This window comes from Phyllobates terribilis, unplaced genomic scaffold (genome assembly GCF_046119375.1).
Source record: "Phyllobates terribilis strain yellow unplaced genomic scaffold, ASM4611937v1 Scaffold_12__6_contigs__length_324123572, whole genome shotgun sequence".
Classification (NCBI taxonomy): domain Eukaryota; kingdom Metazoa; phylum Chordata; class Amphibia; order Anura; family Dendrobatidae; genus Phyllobates; species Phyllobates terribilis.
The window spans coordinates 64,399,304-64,421,086 of NW_027362772.1; the positions used below are offsets into that span (position 1 = coordinate 64,399,304).

General features: G+C 45.9%; 1 protein-coding gene across 1 annotated transcript in view; it reads left to right on the forward strand.

Annotated features, from left to right (window-relative positions):
• Window positions 1-21,783, forward strand: part of GRIK5 (glutamate ionotropic receptor kainate type subunit 5) — a 378,627-nt gene that overhangs the window by 151,914 nt on the left and 204,930 nt on the right. The window contains exon 2 of the mRNA XM_073655889.1: window positions 4,537-4,679. Coding sequence (XP_073511990.1) covers window positions 4,589-4,679 — 91 coding nt within the window. The 5' untranslated portion in view covers window positions 4,537-4,588. The remainder of the gene's footprint in view (window positions 1-4,536; window positions 4,680-21,783) is intronic.

Here is a 21,783-nt window from a genome sequence, read left to right on the forward strand (position 1 = left end):
AGCCTGTGGTTGAAGCTAGCAGGAAGTGGCTGTCTGAGGATGATTGGGAAGTAGTCATTAGGTAATCCTCAGGCCGGCTATATAATCCTGATCCCTGCTCAGTCCTTTGCTGTTTATTGCAGTCCCTATGTGCTGGGTGGTTTGTGATGTTAGCATTAGGTTTTGCTATTACAGCAGGGTTTTCTCATTTTCCTTTTGGTTACACTTTCTGTTCCAGCAGAGGTGCTCACCTGGTCCTAGCCTGAGCACCAGCCTCGTCACCAGACGGCAGCTGTCCAGCGACAGTGTTCCCGGGAAGGGCTCTGCCAAAAGTCCTTCTTCCATTTAATGGGAGCCGGGTGAAGAGTATTCCTGGCCCTCAGGGGCTCGCTTAGCTGGGCAGCTTGCGCCAACTGAGTCTGTGGCTGTGCCTTTGCTGGTTTGGTGCCAGCTTTTGGGTCCCTCTTAGAAGTGCATAACAGATAGTGAGACTTTATGATGGCGCCCATTGACCAGACAATCATGCTATCAAGCTCTGACATGTTACATTACATCCCTACATCTGAACCAGATCTCTATCAGAAGAAAGAAGGCTGTCTCACTAATGTCACCTATCGATAGTAGCCATCTCCAATGGATGAGAGCTAATTTCCATGTTTATTTTCCAGACACTCTATGGCAGCTGGCACACTCCACAAGGAGAAACCTCTTGAGATCCCTATATCCAAAATTGGTGAAATAATTTTTATATCTCTGATTTTATAGTCCATAGTTTGTTAGATGGGGTAAACTAGACCTTTTAAACAGAATGCACACACATTTGACATGGGAAAAAATATTTTACTTTTACTTAATAAAATTGCACTAAATCACGTTCAGTAATCTTCATTCATTCATTTTAAGACTTCCTGATAAACAGTTTGCAGTCTGGTACAAGTTATAGATTTTTCTTTTATGGGAGCATCTCTCCCAGTAATATATGCTGGATCTGAGTTCTGGACATCTTTCCAGTAATATAGGCTGGATGTGAGGTCTGTGTGTCTCTCTCAGTAATATAGGCTGGATGTGAGATCTGTGCGTCTCTCCCAGTAAGCTAGGCTGGATGTGAGCTCTGTGTGTCTCTCTCAGTAATATAGGCTGGATGTGAGGTCTGTGTGTCTCTCCCAGTAATATAGGCTGGATGTGAGGTCTGTGTGTCTCTCCCAGTAATATAGGCTGGATGTGACGTCTGTGTATCTCTCCCAGTAATATAGGCTGGATGTGAGGTCTTTGTGTCTGTCCCAGTAATATAGGCTGGATGTGAGGTCTATGTGTCTCTCCCAGTAATATATGCTGGATGTGAGGTTTGTGCGTCTCTCCGAAAATATAAGCTGGATATGAGGTTTGTGTGTCTCTCCCAGTAAGCTAGGCTGGATGTGGGTTCTGTTTCTCTATCTCCGTATAATATAGGCTGGATGTGAGCTCTGTGTGTCACTCCCTATAGCATAGGCTGGATGTGAGCTCTGTGTGTCTCTCCCTGTAATATAGACTGGATGTAAGTTCTGTGTGTCTCTCCCTGTAATATAGGGTAGATGTGAGTTCTGTGTGTCTCTCCCTGTAATATAGGCTGGATGTGAGTTCTGTGTGTCTCTCCCTATAATATAGACTGGATGTAAGTTCTGTGTGTCTCTCCCTGTAATATAGGATGGATGTGAGCTCTGTGTGTCTCTCCCTATAATATAGGCTGGATGTGAGATCTGTGTATCTCTCCCAGTAATATAGGATGGATGTGAGATCTGTGTGTCTCTCCCTGTAATATAGGCTGGATGTGAGTTCTGTGTGTCTCTCCCTGTAATATAGGATGGATGTGAGTTCTGTGTATCTCTCCCAGTAATAAAGGCTGGATGTGAGGTCTGTGTGCCTCTCCCAGTAATATAGGCTGGATGTGAGGTCTGTGTGTCTCTCCCAGTAATATAGGCTGGATGTGAGATTTGTGTGTCTCTCCCAGTAATATAGGCTGGATGTGAGATCTGTGTGTCTCTCCCAGTAATATAGGCTGGATGTGAGATCTGTGTGTCTCTCCCAGTAAGCTAGGCTGGATGTGAGCTCTGTGTGTCTTTCTCAGTAATATAGGCTATATGTGAGGTCTGTGTGTCTCTCCCAGTAATAAAGGCTGGATGTGAGGTCTGTGTGTCTCTCCCAGTAATATAGGCTGGATGTGAGTTCAGTGTCTCTCTCTCCATATAATATAGGCTGGATGTGAGTTCTGTGTATCTCTCTCCATATAATATAGGCTGGATGTGAGCTCTGTGTGTCACTCCCTATAATATAGGCTGCTTGTGAGCTCTGTGTGTCTCTCCCTGTAATATAGACTGGATGTAAGTTCTGTGTGTCTCTCCCTGTAATATATGCTGGATCTGAGTTCTGGGCATCTTTCCCTGTAATATAGGCTGGATGTGAGGTCTGTGTCTCTCTCCCAGTAATAAAGGCTGGATGTGAGGTCTGTGTATCTCTCCCTGTAATATAGGCTGGATGTAAGTTCTGTGTCTCTCTCTCCATATAATATAGGCTGGATGTGAGCTCTGTGTGTCACTCCCTATAATATAGGCTGCATGTGAGCTTTGTGTGTCTCTCCCTGTAATATAGGCTGGATGTAAGTTCTGTGTGTCTCTCCCTGTAATATATGCTGGATCTGAGTTCTGGGCATCTTTCCCTGTAATATAGGCGGGATGTGAGGTCCATGTCTCTCTCCCAGTAATAAAGGCTGGATGTGAGCTCTGTGTATCTCTCCCTATAATAAAGGCTAGATGTGAGTTCTGTGTCTCTCTCTCCATATAATATAGGCTGAATGTGAGTTCTGTGTCTCTCTCTCCATATAATATAGGCTGGATGTGAGCTCTGTGTGTCACTCCCTATAATATAGGCTGCATGTGAGCTCTGTGTGTCTCTCCCTGTAATATAGGCTGGATGTAAGTTCTGTGTGTCTCTCCCTGTAATATATGCTGGATCTGAGTTCTGGGCATCTTTCCCTGTAATATAGGCTGGATGTGAGGTCCGTGTCTCTCTCCCAGTAATGAAGGCTGAATGTCAGCTCTGTGTATCTCTACCTATAATATAGGCTGGATGTGAGCTCTCTGCTTCTTTCCCTGTAATATAGGCTTGATGTGAGCTCTGTGTGTCTCTCCCTATAATATAGGCTGCATGTGAGCTCTGTGTGTCTCTCCCTGTAATATAGACTGGATGTAAGTTCTGTGTGTCTCTCCCTGTAATATATGCTGGATCTGAGTTCTGAGCATCTTTCCCTGGAATATAGGCTGGATGTGAGGTCCGTGTCTCTCTCCCAGTAATGAAGGCTGGATGTGAGCTCTGTGTATCTCTCCCTATAATATAGGCTGGATGTGAGTTCTGTGTGTTTCTCCCTATGATATAGACTGGATGTGAGTTCTGTGTGTCTCTCCCGGTAATATATGCTGGATCTGAGTTCTGGGCATCTTTCCCTGTAATATAGGCTGGATGTGAGGTCCGTGTCTCTCTCCCAGTAATGAAGGCTGGATGTGAGCTCTGTGTATCTCTCCCTATAATATAGGCTGGATGTGAGTTCTTTGTGTCTCTCCCTATAATATAGGCTGGATGTGAGTTCTGTGTGTCTCTCCCTATAATATAGGCTGGATGTGAAGTCTGTGCGTCTCTCAGTAATATATATGCTGGATGTGAGCTCTGTGCGTCTCCCAGTAATATAGGCTGGATGTGAGCGCTGTGTGTCTCCTAATAATATAGGCTGGATGTGAGTTCTGTGTGTCTCTCCCTGTAATATAGGCTGGATGTGAGCTGTGTGTGTCTCTCCCAGTAATATAGGCTGGATGTCAGCTCTTTGTGTCTCTCCCTGTAATATAGACTGGATGTGAGTTCTGTGTGTCTCTCCCTATAATATAGGCTGGATGTAAGTTCTGTGTGTCTCTCCCTGTAATATAGGCTGGATGTAAGTTCTGTGTGTCTCCCCCAGTAATATAGGTTGGATGTGAGCTCTGTGTGTCTCTCCCAGTAATATAGGCTGGATGTGAGCTCTGTGTATCTCTCCCAGTAATATAGGCTGGATGTGAGCTCTGTGTGTCTCTCCCTGTAATATAGGCTGGATGTGAGGTCTGTGTGTCTCCAGGGTGCTGCTTTCTTCACTTGCTTCTTTGTATCAGTACAGCTTCTAGCCTGTACTTATTTCCTCCCTATATGCCTTCTTCCTTGTAGATAGCTTCTATTCTCTGCACTCCCTGAGATACTTTCTCCCCTCTCTGCAGCCTCCTGCTATCTCTAATATTGAGAGACGGGAGTGGGGAACAGAGAGCCATCAATAACTTTTTTGCAGAAGCACTCAGCTTATTAAAGGCCGTACAAATGCACAGCAGCAGCAGCAGCAGCAATATGGTAGAAAATATTTAATGAAGTCCATCCAGAAAGTTGCATTTAGGAAGCAAATGAGCAATAAAATGCAAAGGTGTACATAGCCTTTAATGATTCAGCCATATAGACTCGCCATGGTGTTTAACCCTATAAATAATGGCACAATGTTTCTTGTCCCGACAGGTGGTGTCAGCCTGGCTGCGCCTCGATCCGTCTCCATGAGGAGTAGAAGAAGATGCTGCAACCTGAGCTGGGAGCTCCGCTCCTCCTACTGCTCCTGAGTCTCACCTCCCCTGGGGCCTCATTGCTGTCATCCTTACGTGTCGGTAAGCACTTCTGATTGCACCTGTTTGCTGCACGGTCTCATACAGAAGCTCGTCGCTTATCATCTATTCTGGATGAATTTGGGGCCCCATTCATACACTGGCCCTCTACAGGCCCGTCCTAATGATGGGGCCTGATGGGGTAAGAGGCGGCAAATTCATTAAGAAGTGCACAACACTTAATCAGTTTGGCGCATCTTCTCTGTGGTGTGTGTCTCCATGATCTCACCAGAAATGCTACTCCAGCCTGTAACCTCAGCTGCTGCAGAACCTCCTAATACACCTCAGCTGCTGCAGAACCTCCTAATACACCTCAGCTGCTGCAGAACCTCATAATACACCTCAACTGCTGCAGAACGTCATAATACACCTTATCTGCTGCAGAACATCATAATACACCTCAGCTGCTGCAGAACATCATAATACACCTCAGCTGCTGCAGAACATCATAATACACCTCAGCTGCTGCAGAACTTCATAACACACCTCAGCTGCTGCAGAACATCATAACACACCTCAGCTGCTGCAGAACATCATAATATACCTCAGCTGCTGCAGAACCTCATAATACACCTCAGCTGCTGCAGAACCTCATCATACACCTCAGCTGCTGCAGAACCTCATAATACATCTCAGCTGCTGCAGAAACTCATAATACATCTCAGCTGCTGCAGAACCCCATAATACACCTCAGCTGCTGCAGAACATCATAATACACCACAGCTGCTGCAGAACCTCATAATACACCTCAGCTGCTGCAGAACCTCATAAAACATCTCAGCTGCTGCAGAAACTCATAAGACACCTCAGCTGCTGCAGAACCTCATAAGACACCTCAGCTGCTGCAGAACCTCATAATACACCTCAGTTGCTGAACCTCATAATACACCTCAGCTGCTGCAGAACCTCATAATACATCTCAGCTGCTGCAGAAACTCATAATACACCTCAGCTGCTGCAGAACCTCATAATACACCTCAGCTGCTGAACCTCATAATACACCTCAGCTTCTGCAGAACATCATAATACACCTCAGCTGCTGCAGAACTTCATAATACACCTCAGCTGCTGCAGAACTTCATAACACACCTCAGCTGCTGCAGAACTTCATAATACACCTCAGCTGCTGCAGAACCTCATAATACACCTCAGCTGCTACAGAACATCATAATACACCTCAGCTGCTGTCCACCTTTTGTACGTATTGATGTCTTTGTGTTATTCTTCTGCGGCCGTGCTGTACATGGTGGGCATTCCTGGCGGTGCCCACTCTAACAGTTCTCTGTGCTGTAATATAATATATTAACCCCTTGCCTACATTGTGGGCAGCACACGCCTGATGTATAATTGCTTTTGGCATGGTGGCAACATGTCTGTGAATATTAGATCCCGGGTTGGCAGCTTTGCCTTTGGCACTCGTCAGATGCTCAGCCAGATTGCCAAAGGTTGCTAGGGCAAGCTGTAAAAATGCTGGATATGCACTGAACGACCCCCTGAGTATATACCCAGACGGCTCCGCGGCGGCTTCCCTCATTCCTTCCAGGGGTTAAAGTTATTCTACCATTGTTCTCCGATCTGATTTACCCTATTGATTATCCTCAAAGATGTTATTTTAGCTGAGGACACAAGTCCCATACATCAGTAATGCTGCCAAATCCATTTACTACTCTCCTGCTATCTGCAGTTTATTTCATAGCGCGTCAGGCTATGAGGACTGAATTACCCAGAAGGCAACTGCAGAAAGTAACCGGGGTCCACAAACCGGGGTCTTTCATGATCAGGATGCATGGGCTGACTATAAATAATACAATAGGCTATGCTAAAAAAAATTGGTGTGCTGCAGAAGCTTAGAGTTATATCAGCCCTTGTTGTATACTCCGCGCTCTTTAAAGAAGTCCCGCATAGAGTGAATGTATGAAGTCCTGCATAGAGTGGATGTATGAAGTCCTGCATAGAGTGGATGTATGAAGTCCTGCATACAGTGGATGCATGAAGTCCTGCATACAGTGGATGTATGAAGTCCTGCATAGAGTGGATGTATGAAGTCCTGCATACAGTGGATGTATGAAGTCCTGCATACAGTGGATATATGAAGTCCTGCATACAGTGGATATATGAAGTCGTGCATACAGTGGATATATGAAGTCCTGCATACAGTGGATGTATGAAGTCCTGCATACAGTGGATGTATGAAGTCCTGCATACAGTGGATGTATGAAGTCCTGCATACAGTGGATATATGAAGTCGTGCATACAGTGGATATATGAAGTCCTGCATACAGTGGATGTATGAAGTCCTGCATACAGTGGATGTATGAAGTCCTGCATACAGTGGATGTATGAAGTCTTGCATACAGTGGATGTATGAAGTCCTGCATAGAGAGGATGTATAAAGTCCTGCATAGAGTGGATGTATAAAGTCCTGCATAGAGTGGATGTATAAAGTCCTGCATACAGTGGATATATGAAGTCCTGCATACAGTGGATGTATGAAGTCCTGCATACAGTAGATTTATGCAGTCCTACATACAGTGGATGTATGAAGTCCTGCACACAGTGGATGTATGAAGCCCTCCATACAGTGGATGTATGAAGTCCTGCATAGAGTGGATGTATGAAGTCCTGCATACAGTGGATGCATGAAGTCCTGCGTAGAGTGGATGTATGAAGTCCTGCATAGAGTGAATGTATGAAGTCCTGCATACAGTGGATGTATGAAGTCCTGCATACAGTGGATGTATGAAGTCCTGCATAGAGTGGATGTATGAAGTCCTGCATACAGTGGATGCATGAAGTCCTGCATAGAGTGGAAGTATGAAGTCCAGCATACAGTAGATGTATGAAGTTCTGCATAGAGTGGATGTATGAAGTCCTGCATACAGTGGATGCATGAAGTCCTGCATAGAGTGGATGTATGAAGTCCTGCATACAGTGGATGTATGAAGTCCCGTATACAGTGGATATATGAAGTCCTGCATACAGCGGATGTATGAAGTCCTGCATACAGTGGATGTATGAAGTCCTGCATACAGTGGATGTATGAAGTCCTGCATACAGTGGATGTATGAAGTCCTGCATAGAGTGGATGTATGAAGTCCTGCATAGAGTGGATGTATGAAGTCCTGCATAGAGTGGATGTATGAAGTCCTGCATAGAGTGGATGCATGAAGTCCTGCATAGAGTGGATGTATGAAGTCCTGCATAGAGTGAATGTATGAAGTCCTGCGTACAGTGGATATATGAAGTCGTGCATACAGTGGATATATGAAGTCCTGCATACAGTGGATGTATGAAGTCCTGCATAGAGTGGATGTATGAAGTCCTGCATAGAGTGGATGTATGAAGTCCTGCGTACAGTGGATATATGAAGTCGTGCATACAGTGGATATATGAAGTCCTGCATACAGTGGATGTATGAAGTCCTGCATAGAGTGGATGCATGAAGTCCTGCATAGAGTGGATGTATGAAGTCCTGCATAGAGTGAATGTATGAAGTCCTGCGTACAGTGGATATATGAAGTCGTGCATACAGTGGATATATGAAGTCCTGCATACAGTGGATGTATGAAGTCCTGCATAGAGTGGATGTATGAAGTCCTGCATAGAGTGAATGTATGAAGTCCTGCGTACAGTGGATATATGAAGTCGTGCATACAGTGGATATATGAAGTCGTGCATACAGTGGATATATGAAGTCCTGCATAGAGTGGATGTATGAAGTCCTGCATAGAGTGGATGTATGAAGTCCTGCGTACAGTGGATGCATGAAGTCCTGCATAGAGTGGATGTATGAAGCCCTGCATAGAGTGGATGTATGAAGTCCTGCATACAGTGGATATATGAAGTCGTGCATACAGTGGATATATGAAGTCCTGCATACAGTGGATGTATGAAGTCCTGCATACAGTGGATGTATGAAGTCCTGCATACAGTGGATGTATGAAGTCCTGCATACAGTGGATGTATGAAGTGTTGCATACAGTGGATGTATGAAGTCCTGCATAGAGAGGATTTATGAAGTCCTGCATAGAGTGGATGTATAAAGTCCTGCATAGAGTGGATATATGAAGTCCTGCATACAGTGGATGTATGAAGTCCTGCATACAGTAGATTTATGCAGTCCTACATACAGTGGATGTATGAAGTCCTGCACACAGTGGATGTATGAAGCCCTCCATACAGTGGATGTATGAAGCCCTGCATAGAGTGGATGTATGAAGTCCTGCATAGAGTGGCTGTATGAAGTCCTGCATAGAGTGGATGTATGAAGTCCTGCATACAGTGGATGCATGAAGTCCTGCATAGAGTGGATGTATGAAGTCCTGCATAGAGTGGATGTATGAAGTCCTGCATACAGTGGATGCATGAAGTCCTGCATAGAGTGGATGTATGAAGTCCAGCATACAGTAGATGTATGAAGTCCTGCATAGAGTGGATGTATGAAGTCCTGCATAGAGTGGATGTATGAAGTCCTGCATACAGAGGATGCATGAAGTGCTGCATACAGTGGATATATGAAGTCCTGCATAGAGTAGATGTATGAAGTCCTGCATAGAGTGGATGTATGAAGTCCTGCATAGAGTGGATGTATGAAGTCCTGCATAGAGTGGATGCATGAAGTGCTGCATAGAGTGGATGTATGAAGTCCTGCATACAGTGGATGTATGAAGTCCTGCATACAGTGGATGTATGAAGTCCTGCATACAGTGGATGTATGAAGTCCTGCATAGAGTAGATGTATGAAGTCCTGCATACAGTGGATATATGAAGTCCTGCATAAAGTGGATATATGAAGTCCTGCATAGAGTGGATGTATGAAGTCCTGCATAGAGTGGATGTATGAAGTCCTGCATAGAGTAGATGTATGAAGTCCTGCATACAGTGGATGTATGAAGTCCTGCATAGAGTGGATGTATGAAGTCCTGCATACAGTGGATGTATGAAGTCCTGCATAGAGTAGATGTATGAAGTCCTGCATAGAGTGGATGTATGAAGTCCTGCATAGAGTGGATGTATGAAGTCCTGCATACAGAGGATGCATGAAGTCCTGCATAGAGTAGATGTATGAAGTCCTGCATAGAGTAGATGTATGAAGTCCTGCATAGAGTGGATGTATGAAGTCCTGCATAGAGTGGATGTATGAAGTCCTGCATACAGTGGATGCATGAAGTGCTGCATAGAGTGGATGTATGAAGTCCTGCATACAGTGGATGTATGAAGTCCTGCATACAGTGGATGTATGAAGTCCTGCATGCAGTGGATGCATGAAGTCCTGTATACAGTGGATATATGAAGTCCTGCATACAGTGGATATATGAAGTCCTGCATAGAGTAGATGTATGAAGTCCTGCATACAGTGGATGTATGAAGTCCTGTATACAGTGGATATATGAAGTCCTGCATAAAGGGGATATATGAAGTCCTGCATACAGTGGATGTATGAAGTTCTGCATACAGTGGATATATGAAGTCCTGTATACAGTGGATATATGAAGTCCTGCATACAGTGGATATATGAAGTCCTGCATACAGTGGATATATGAAGTCCAGCATAGAGTAGATGTATGAAGTCCTGCATACAGTGGATGTGACGCGCCCCTGGGCCTGTGTCGCGCTGCGTTGCGCACGCGGGAGCTTACCCGGAGCCGGATCTGTTGAGGGTTGTAGTCTCGTGGCGGTGATCCGGTCCGTGCCCAGGGAGTCAGACTAAGTGGCGGTCTAAGGCAGTAGATGTTAACTTGATCGACTACGCCACCCGTTGAGTACGGCTTTGAAGCCGCCGCTGCAGAACAGTCCACTGAGGCCAGGTGTATGAGGATGTGCAGCGTGGTGGTATAACCCCCAACGGGAGGGGTATGGCCTCAGGGCAGCAGGGATAGATGATGGGGGTGATGGTGGTACACGAGCGCAACAAAGACAACTCGGAGTCTTGGTGGTGCAGTTCAGGGTCTTTACTCACGGTTACTCGGTTACTGCTCCAGGCCACCGCTGCAGAGGTGGCCGCCTGTGTCGCGCTGTGCTCACCAGGTGAGGGGCTCGGTTAACTCCCAGGTCTTTCTGGAGTGCTTTGCAGGACCCCCTTTATGTCCCCTGTCTCTGGTCTTCAACCCCACTAGTGACCACGCTTATGTCCAGCTGCCTCGGACCTTCTTGGTGGGCAAACGTTGGCCTGCGTTTCCCAGGTCCTATGTGGTGCCTTTCTAGCGGGTGTGGTGAGGGGCTGCTCCACATGTAATGTCGCAGCCTCCGGTTCTTAGTTGAGGGTAGTTTCTCTCCTCCACTAATTTGGGATCCGGTTCCCATCTTCTTGACCTGACCCCCCTACTCAGGTAGCGGCGGGCGTGTGGTGGCTACCAGCCAGTCCACACCCCTGGGGTCCCCTCTGTCCTTCCTGGAGCCCAGTCTGCTCCTCTTCCTCCTCCAGGCTCAGGCCTCCTGACAGGGCCTGCCTGTGGAGCAGAGCCCATAAAGCAGCTCTGCTCCCTGTCTTCTCCTCTCTCAACTCACTCCCTTTCCAAGATGGTGCCTCCCTTTATACTCCTGTACAGAGTGCACCCAGGATCTACTTCCCCCACGCACACACTACCGGGTTCCCTTCTCTAGGTGTTCCCTCCCCCCACTCCAGCCAGGGACATGCTCACTCGTGCCTGCATAACTAATGGGAGCACCGTCGAGCTGTTCCCCGGAAATGTGGTGTAGTGCATGTGGGTGTTAGGGTCCTGAGCCACACTCTATCCTTACCTGGAAGTGAGATATCGCACATCTGGGTGAGATGCAATACCTCTGTAGCAACCGAACCCTCGGGGTGCTACATTCCCCCCTGGCAAAACCCAGCACGTCCGCGGGCTGGAACTGAGCAAAAGACAGGGTATACATTAGAACATGCAAATTTTTCATAAACAACAAGTATAACAGGTATCAACATTCAGTTTCCCTTTATGGGAACGGCTCTCTCTTAAACGGTATAAGTGCATATGTACTGTTCTGGAACTCTTTTTCATAGTAACACATTCTAGCATATAAATTTTTCATATAAAACATTTCTAGCAGCAGATCCACGAAGAAGTCTCTTTATAACAGGTCACAGTTTATTCTGCAACCAGGTGTCCATTTTCCTAAAACAGGGAGACGTAACCAGGTAGGGGTCTGTCCTGCCCCGAGTCCTTAACAGTCTTTTAGTCCATCCTGGGTTACGCTCCACTAACTGTACAAAGGATTCCCGGTAAATCCACCAAGGACTCCTATACATTACTAGAAACACATAATTATTTACAGGATATGGCCGCTCTCAGTCCTCGGCCAGGTAGGGGTGGCTGTTCTCAGTCCCCAGCCAGGTAGGGGGTAAGGGAAACAGTTCTCTTTCTGTCCCAACGGGGACCACACTCTTAGTGGAAACAGTCCCACAACAGTCCTTATACCCGGTCGGGTAACTATTTACATCTCCTCTTTTACCGTTTACGATTAACGGTGTGCTCCACACGCTCCTTTCTCCTTCTCAGGTTCAGAGAGAAGAAGTCGTGTGAACAAGGCCTGTTCTACGTTATCCATATCCAGCCAGTCCTGTCCATCGAGCTCAGATCCGAGCTCCTCCAGATACACACAGCGCTGAGGGATGCCATTCCCGCTCTTTAAACTGGGGTCACTGTTATCCAAGGTGATGAGGAAGATTCTCTGGATCATGTGGTTTATGTTCAGCTGCTCACAGATCTCCTGCTGAGAACGGAACGAGCGACTTATTTCAGCCACAGAGTCGTCGCAATCGGCCAGACTTTCTGAGACGCTGTTGTCAGAGTCGTCCTGACTCTCTCCTGCGTATTCATTTTGCTGCCGTTGCTGCTCCTTTTGCACAGCGACAAACTGCCGAGCTTCAGCGATCGACCCGAAGAGAGCGGCGAACAGGTTTGTCGAGATGCTGTTGTTGTTCTCTTGATCCGTCATTTTGCTAAGCAGCAGGGTCCATGTAGTGTGTGATGTGGAGGCGTCTTATCGCTCTGCCTTCCTGACACTTCCGCTTCCGCCCTCCCCCCTGGTGGACCGTGGCCTACCTGGCGATGATCCTCTTCCGTAGGCCGCGGCTCCGCAGTTGATCATCAGGGTCGAGGACCTTCCGTCGCGCTCCAGTGACGTCGGCGTCTGCTGGGCTCCTTCCAGGACCTTACGCAACGTCCGGACGTGAGGCGGGGCTTCAGTTCTCGCGCGCTTTCGGAGTCCACGCCCCTCTTCTTCCCACGCGGCGTCCTCAAGATGGCGCCCAATGGCGGGAAAACTCCACAGATGGCGGGAAGAAGGCTGAAGATGGCGCCGGATGGCGGGAATCTTCACTGATGGTAAGTTTTAAAAGTCTCTTTTTCAGGCACGCAGTACCCGGTGGTTGCGGGCACGAAATCCTGCCGACTACGCCAAAAGCTGACGCGCCCCTGGGCCTGTGTCGCGCTGCGTTGCGCACGCGGGAGCTTACCCGGAGCCGGATCTGTTGAGGGTTGTAGTCTCGTGGCGGTGATCCGGTCCGTGCCCAGGGAGTCAGACTAAGTGGCGGTCTAAGGCAGTAGATGTTAACTTGATCGACTACGCCACCCGTTGAGTGCGGCTTTGAAGCCGCCGCTGCAGAACAGTCCACTGAGGCCAGGTGTATGAGGATGTGCAGCGTGGTGGTATAACCCCCAACGGGAGGGGTATGGCCTCAGGGCAGCAGGGATAGATGATGGGGGTGATGGTGGTACACGAGCGCAACAAAGACAACTCGGAGTCTTGGTGGTGCAGTTCAGGGTCTTTACTCACGGTTACTCGGTTACTGCTCCAGGCCACCGCTGCAGAGGTGGCCGCCTGTGTCGCGCTGTGCTCACCAGGTGAGGGGCTCGGTTAACTCCCAGGTCTTTCTGGAGTGCTTTGCAGGACCCCCTTTATGTCCCCTGTCTCTGGTCTTCAACCCCACTAGTGACCACGCTTATGTCCAGCTGCCTCGGACCTTCTTGGTGGGCAAACGTTGGCCTGCGTTTCCCAGGTCCTATGTGGTGCCTTTCTAGCGGGTGTGGTGAGGGGCTGCTCCACATGTAATGTCGCAGCCTCCGGTTCTTAGTTGAGGGTAGTTTCTCTCCTCCACTAATTTGGGATCCGGTTCCCATCTTCTTGACCTGACCCCCCTACTCAGGTAGCGGCGGGCGTGTGGTGGCTACCAGCCAGTCCACACCCCTGGGGTCCCCTCTGTCCTTCCTGGAGCCCAGTCTGCTCCTCTTCCTCCTCCAGGCTCAGGCCTCCTGACAGGGCCTGCCTGTGGAGCAGAGCCCATAAAGCAGCTCTGCTCCCTGTCTTCTCCTCTCTCAACTCACTCCCTTTCCAAGATGGTGCCTCCCTTTATACTCCTGTACAGAGTGCACCCAGGATCTACTTCCCCCACGCACACACTACCGGGTTCCCTTCTCTAGGTGTTCCCTCCCCCCACTCCAGCCAGGGACATGCTCACTCGTGCCTGCATAACTAATGGGAGCACCGTCGAGCTGTCCCCCGGAAATGTGGTGTAGTGCATGTGGGTGTTAGGGTCCTGAGCCACACTCCATCCTTACCTGGAAGTGAGATATCGCACATCTGGGTGAGATGCAATACCTCTGTAGCAACCGAACCCTCGGGGTGCTACAGATGCATGAAGTCCTGCATAGAGTGGATGTATGAAGTCCTGCATAGAGTAGATGTATGAAGTCCTGCATAAAGTGGATATATGAAGTCCTGCATAGAGTGGATGTATGAAGTCCTGCATAGAGTGGATGTATGAAGTCCTGCATAGAGTAGATGTATGAAGTCCTGCATACAGTGGATGTATGAAGTCCTGCATAGAGTGGATGTATGAAGTCCTGCATACAGTTGATGTATGAAGTCCTGCATCGAGTGGATATGTGGCAGGGGCATACCCTTCCTGGTGTGATGTAAGAGCTTTGCTATGTGATCTGAGCCAATCAGATGCCTCCCTTTGCTGTCTCCTCCCCTTTTTTTCTGTGAAATACTGAATAAGAAACTGCAGCTTCATCTCCCTCCTCCCTCTCTGTAACTTACCATTTTGCATCAGACTTCTGTTCAATGAAGGAATTTATAGTCCTGTATACAGTGGATATATGAAGTCCTGCATACAGTGGATATATGAAGTCCTGCATAGAGTAGATGTATGAAGTCCTGCATAGAGTAGATGTATGAAGTCCTGCATACAGTGGATATATGAAGTCCTGCATAAAGTGGATATATGAAGTCCTGCATACAGTGGATGTATGAAGTTATGCATACAGTAGATGTATGAAGTCCAGCATACAGTGGATGTATGAAGTCCTGCATACAGTGGATGTATGAAGTCCTGCATACAGTGGCTGTATGAAGTCCTGCATACAGTGGCTGTATGAAGTCCTGCATACAGTGGATGTATGAAGTCCTGCATACAGTGGATGTATGAAGTCCTGCATCGAGTGGATATGTGGCAGGGGCATACCCTTCCTGGTGTGATGTAAGAGCTTTGCTATGTGATCTGAGCCAATCAGATGCCTCCCTTTGCTGTCTCCTCCCCTTTTTTTCTGTGAAATACTGAATAAGAAACTGCTGCTTCATCTCCCTCCTCCCTCTCTGTAACTTACCATTTTGCATCAGACTTCTGTTCAATGAAGGAATTTTCTATTGTTTTTTTTTTCTATAGCGTAGAGATAACTTATAATAATCCAGATCTTAAAGGCTAAATGCATTTTAAGATGTCTTTATGACATGTCAAAAGTTTTAATTGGTGAGGGTTTAGGTGCTAAAATGAAGAGACAGAAGAGTTCAGAAAAGTACTGCACTCCTCTAAAATTAATGGTGGGTGAAAATTAAAGTCTGTAGAGTCCATATCAATTCTTAAAAAAGGTCAAGTCTCAGCTGGGAGGTTTGGTTCTTCGATTTTGATAATTTATGGTGGTCACCTTCAGCAATCAAAACTTCTGACATGTCACTTTAAGAGCAAACGCCACTTCTTGAAGTGCTTCCTTAGGCACAGGCCTGTTAGAATGCCGGACAGTGTTTTAGTGCCAAAGATCTTTACTGAGTTCTGCATCTCCATCTTAGTGGTCAGTGGTGGTCACTGTCATCGATAAAAACTTCTGCTGCATCACTTTAAAAGCAGATGCCCCTTCCTGGAGGGCTGCCTTAGGCACAGGCCTGTTACTATGCCAGACATTGTTTTGGTCCCATAGATCTTAGCTGAGTTTCTGCACTTCCATTTCAGTGATTAGTGGTAACCAACTTCACCAATTAAAACTTCTCACATGCTACTTTAAGAGCAGACACCCTTTCCTGGAGGGCTGCCCTAGGTACAGGCCTGTTAGAGAACCAGACAGTGTTTTAGTCCCTTAAATATTAGTTGAGGTTTTGCACCATCTTTTTAGTGATTGATGGTGGTTGTCACCTTCATCAATTACAATTTCTGACATGCCACTTTAAGAGCAGATGCCATTTCTTGGTGGGCCTCCCTAGGTGCAGGCTTGTTAGAGAACCAGACAGTGTTCTTGTCCCTTAAATCTTAGTTGAGGTTCTGCACTTTCTTTTTAGGGATTAGTGGTGGTTGTCAACTTCATCAATTAAAACTTCTGACATGTAACTTTAAGAGCAGACACCGTTTCTTGGAAGGCTGTCCGAGGTACAGGCTTGTTAGAGAACCAGACAGTGTTCTTGTCCCTTAAATTTTAGTCGAGGTTCTTCACTTTCTTTTTAGTGATTGGTGGTAGTTGTCAACTTCATCAATTAAAACTTTTGACATGTAACTTTAAGAGCAGACGCTGTTTCCTGGAGGGCCTCCCTAGGTGCAGGCTTATTAGAGAACCAGACAGTGTTCTTGTCCCTTAAATCTTAGTTGAGGTTCAACACCTTTTATTTAGTGATTGGTGGTGTTTGTCAACTTCATCAATTACAACTTCTGATATGCCAGTTTAAGAGCAGACGCCATTTTATGGAGGGCCGCCATAGGTACAGGCTTGTTAGAGAACCAGGCATAGTTCTTGTCCCTTAAAGCAAATCTGTGACCCCCTTGGCGATATCAGACCTCTACTATGGCCGTACAGGGTATAGAAAAGTAAATCTATACATACCTGTATGGCCCAGAGCACAGGTAGACGGGGCCGGGATGAAGCAAAGCGCGCTCTATGTGAGCGGCGCTTTGCGCATGCCTGGAAGTCAAGGGGCACAGTGCATGTCACAGGACCCTGTGACGTGCAGGGGAGAGGGGATATGATAATTAAGTAGAGAGGCGGGGATTTAGGGGAAAAATAAGCACATAGGTGGGGATTGCTTGGTGTCCCCCGGACGCCAAGGGTATGTGCACACGATCAGTGTTTGCTGCGGACTGGACGCAGCACACTTGCGCTGCGTGCAATCCGCAGTGGCCAGCTGTTACGGCATAGTGGATGGGATTTATACAAATCCCATGCCCACCATGCGTCTGCGGCACACATGCGGAGACAGACATGCGGCGCGTCTTCGCAGACCGAAGCATGTCTATTTCTTTTGCAGAGATGCTGGTCGCCGCAAGAGAAATTCTACCACCGCAATGTATAGGATGCGGTGGACGCAGGTGAATCCGCTTGTGTTAAATGAACACATGCGGATTCACATGCGTGCAGCACTTTGGACGCAGCATCAGCATGCTGCGTTCAAAGCGCTGCCAAAAAAGGATCGTGTGTACCTACCCTAAGCCTGTGGAAAAAATAATTGATTAAAGCGCTTTTCTCTGCAATCAGACCTCTACTATGGGCCATACAGGTATGTATAGATTTACTTTTCTATACCCTGTATGGCCATAGTAGAGGTCTGATATCGTCCAGGGGGTGACAAATTCCCTTTAAATCTTAGTTGAGGTTCTGCACTCTCGTTTTAGGGATTGGTGGTGGCTGTGAACGTCATCAATTAAAACTTCTGACATGTAACTTTAAGAGCAGACGCCCTTTCTTGTAAGGCTGTCCTAGGCATGGGCCTATGAAAGTCCCAATAGATTATCTTGGCTGAGCTTATTGTTATAAGCTTGGGCCATTAAACCATAAAGCTTTTCTACATCGAGCAGATCCATCATTATAGTTCTCCCCAAATATACAGCTTTCTCGACACCTATATGTCATATTTCATTGGCCTTTTTAGGTTCACGATTCCGCGTCCAGTATATTGGCTATGAATCAGTCCTATAATGATGGTGCCTTGTTCCTCGTGTCTCAGTAATGTTCTTGCGAATTGATAAAGCTCAATATTGGTTCATTCCATAAAATGGCTGATATCACAGCAGGGTGTCAATATGCCAAAGATTTCACTGGCCTGGACATTTACTGCCCTGGGGGACCAAACTGAACTGTCCATCAAAATGACTTGTCTATTGATTAACGCTCTCGCGTCTAGGTAGGAAGATCTATAGAGTGCGTTATGCGAGGAGCCTTTGAAGGCTTCAGCTATTCCCCATCTGCTTGTGCTCGGCAATCTGCTCCGATTCGACTCTGATTCATTCCCATGATTCAGGTTTGTCCTTACTCCTTACATCCCTCCGTCTTGTCATATTGGCCTTGGTATATTTATTTCAGTCTTTATTTTTTGGGGGTTGCTGGAGGAAATAATGGGTTTGAAAGCACCTGGAGATTCATGAGGAGCGAGAGAAACTGTCCTAATTTAGGTTATTTGTTTTCCTCTGCCTTTTTCCTAAAGAGCAGAGGAGAACGAGGTATCGGAGGACCCTTGCTGCGTTTATCATCATGGTGGATGCTCGTTCATCTGATGCGATGAGCTCTCTTTGCAGCTCAGACTCTCTGGCAATAAACTAATTCATGGAGCTCGGTTAATGTAGGATTAATTACGTCGTGTGTATTTATCTTTGCTGTTCCACATTGCTTTTGGTTTCTGCTATGTGTACTTAGCGTCAATCAAATCGGCATGCGTGATACCACCTTTCCCGGAGTCGTTGAAGATGGGATTAATCCTTTAGGCACTTTATTTCTTATGGCTCAATACTTTATTGCTCACCATCCTTGTGAGGAACGGTTCCTAATTTTTATCCAAATCCTTCTTCATCTCAGACCCTTCCTTACCAAAATCTTCATCTTTTGGACCATTCTTTCTTGGAATGAACATTTATCCATAGAACTCCTGCCTGGCATAGTTACATAGTTAGTAAAGCCGAATAAAGACTTGCGTCCATCAAGTTCGACCTGTTAGTTCTGTAATTGCTAAAGTTGATCCAGAGGAGGGCAAAAACCCCAAATGATTTGGCCAATCTTCACCTGAGGAAAAATTCCCTCCCGACTCTGAAACCAGCAGTCAGAATAAATCCCTGTATCAACCTACTATTTTATTTTATTTTTAAGTATATGCTGAAATCTGCCTGGTATCTAGAAAAGCATCCAGTCCCCGCTTGAACTGGTTTAGTGAATCCGACATTACCGTCTCCTCACTCAGTGAATTCCATATTCTCACTGCTCTTACCGTAAAGAACCCCTTCCTATGCTGGTGCTGAAACCTTTTCTCTTCCAGTCTTAGTGAATGCCCTCTTGTTACCGTAATATCCCTCCTTTTGAACAAATCCCGGGCAAGGTCTCTATACTGTCCCCTAACATATTTGTACACATTTATTATGTCCCCCCTCAACCTTCTCTTTTCCAGGCTGAATAGTCCTAGTTTTGCCAACCTCTCTGGGTATTGCAGTCCCTCCATTCCCTTTATTAATTTTGTTGCCCTCCTTTGTACCTTTTCAAGCTCATTTATATCCTTTCTATATATTGGGGCCCATAACTGAGCACAGTATTCCAAGTGTGGTCTGACCAGTGCTTTGTACAGTCGAAGAACAATGTTCTCCTCCTTTGCAGCTATACCTCTTCTGATACATCCCATTACCCTGTTTGCCCTTACAGCAGCCGCCTGACTTTGGGCACTCCAATTTAGTTTGCTATCAATCAAGATGCCCAAGTCCTTCTCCATCTCTGAATTCCCCAATGGTTTCCCATTCAGTGAGTACTGGTGACTTCCATTTTTCCTTCCCATATGTATGACCTTACATTTCTCCTCGTTAAACCTCATTTGCCATTTAATGCTCCACCTACCCAGCTTATCCAAATCCCTCTGTAGGTCTTCACTATCCTCTTTTGTATTAATTGTTTTACATAACTTTGTGTCATCTGCAAATATTGATATTTTACTATTTATCCCGTTGACTATGTCGTTAATAAAGATATTAAATAACATTGGGCCTAGTACAGACCCCTGTGGTACCCCACTAGTGACGCTTACCCAATCTGAGTATATTCCATTTATAACCACCCTCTGCCTTCTATCCTTTAGCCAGTTAGCTACCCACTTGCAGACATTTTCCCCCAGCCCCATCATTCTCATTTTGTATACCAACCTATTATGTGGCACGCTATCGAACGCTTTTGAGAAGTCGAGATACACGACATCCACTGGTTCCCCCTGATCTACTCGAGAGCTAACCTCCTCGTAGAAGTCAATCAGGTTTGTTTGGCAGGAGCGATTCCTCATGAATCCATGTTGGTTCGGGGTTAATAGATTATTAGCATCAAGATGCTCCATGATTGCCTCATTAATAAAGCTTTCAAAAATTTTGCCCACAACGGACGTCAGACTCACCGGCCGATAGTTTCCGGCGTCACTTTTTGCTCCCTTTTTGAATATTGGCACTACATTCACCTGTCGCCAATCAAGTGGTACAGACCCAGTCTCAACAGAGTCCTTAAATATAAGATATAACGGTCTGTCTATCACATTACTTAGTTCCCTTAGTACCCGTGGGTGTATGCCATCAGGTCCTGGTGATTTGTTTATTTTAATGTTACTGAGGCGTTTCTGTACCCCAACTTGGGTTAGATTTGTCATACTTAGTGGAGGATTAAGTTTGTCACTTCTCATTTCGCCTGTTAGTTCTTTTTCCTTTGTGAAAGTTGACGAAAAAAATTTATTTAATAGATTAGCTTTATCCTCATCTTTCTCTATGATTTTGCCTTCATCACTTTTTATCGGTCCAATATTATTCGATTTAATCCTTTTACTATTTATATACGTAAAGAACAGTTTGGGATTTGATCTACTTTCCCTAGCAATACGTCTCTCTGTTTCCTCCTTTGCTATTTTTATTTGTTTTTTGCAGGTTCTCATTTTTTTCTTGTAACACATTAGTGCCTCCTTACTGTTTTCCTGTTTTAATCTCTTGAATGCCTCTTTTTTGCTATTTAATGCCCCTTTTACGTTCTTATTCAACCATATTGGTTTCCTCTTATTTCTGGCCCTTTTATTCCCATACGGTATATACCTCTCGCACTGAGTATTCAGAATTCTTTTGAAGGTTTCCCATTTACTATTCGTATTTCCTTGATTAAGAACTTTGTCCCAGTCTATAAGTTGAAGGTTTTCTTTCAGCTGATCAAACTTCGCCCTCCTAAAGTTTAATGTTTTTGTTGTTCCCTTATTGATAACCCTACTGAAGGGCATTTTGAAATTGATAATATTATGATCGCTATTACCTAGGTGCCCCCCTATCTGTACCTCAGTTATTCTATCAGGCCTATTAGTCAATATTAAGTCCAACACGGCCTTCCCTCTCGTTGGTTCCTGCACTAGTTGGGAGAGATAATTATCCTTGATATTTGTCAAGAACCTTTTTCCTTTCTGCGATCTACAGGTTTCTGTTTCCCAGTCAATATCCGGGTAGTTGAAATCCCCCATTACAATCACTTCATTATGTTTTGCTACTTTGTCTATTTGTCCTAATAGCAGATTCTCATTCTCCTCTGTTATATTTGGTGGCTTATAGCAGACCCCCAGTAATATTTTATTATTATTTTTTGCCCCCTCTGTCTCTACCCACATGGACTCGACCCCCTCTTCTCCCTCTCCTATATCTTCCCTTAGTCTGGGCTTTAGCTTCTTTTTACAGAGTCTGCACCATATGTAACTACAGTTTGTGTCTGGAATTGTAGCTAAGCTCCATTGAAGTCAATGAACTTGGGCTTCAAAGTCAAACATGACCTGTAGACTAGTGTGGCTCAATTTGTGGCGTGAATGTGGCCATATTTTTTCTAATTCTGGACAACCCCTTTATGTGAATGCCTTAAAGGTAGAAATG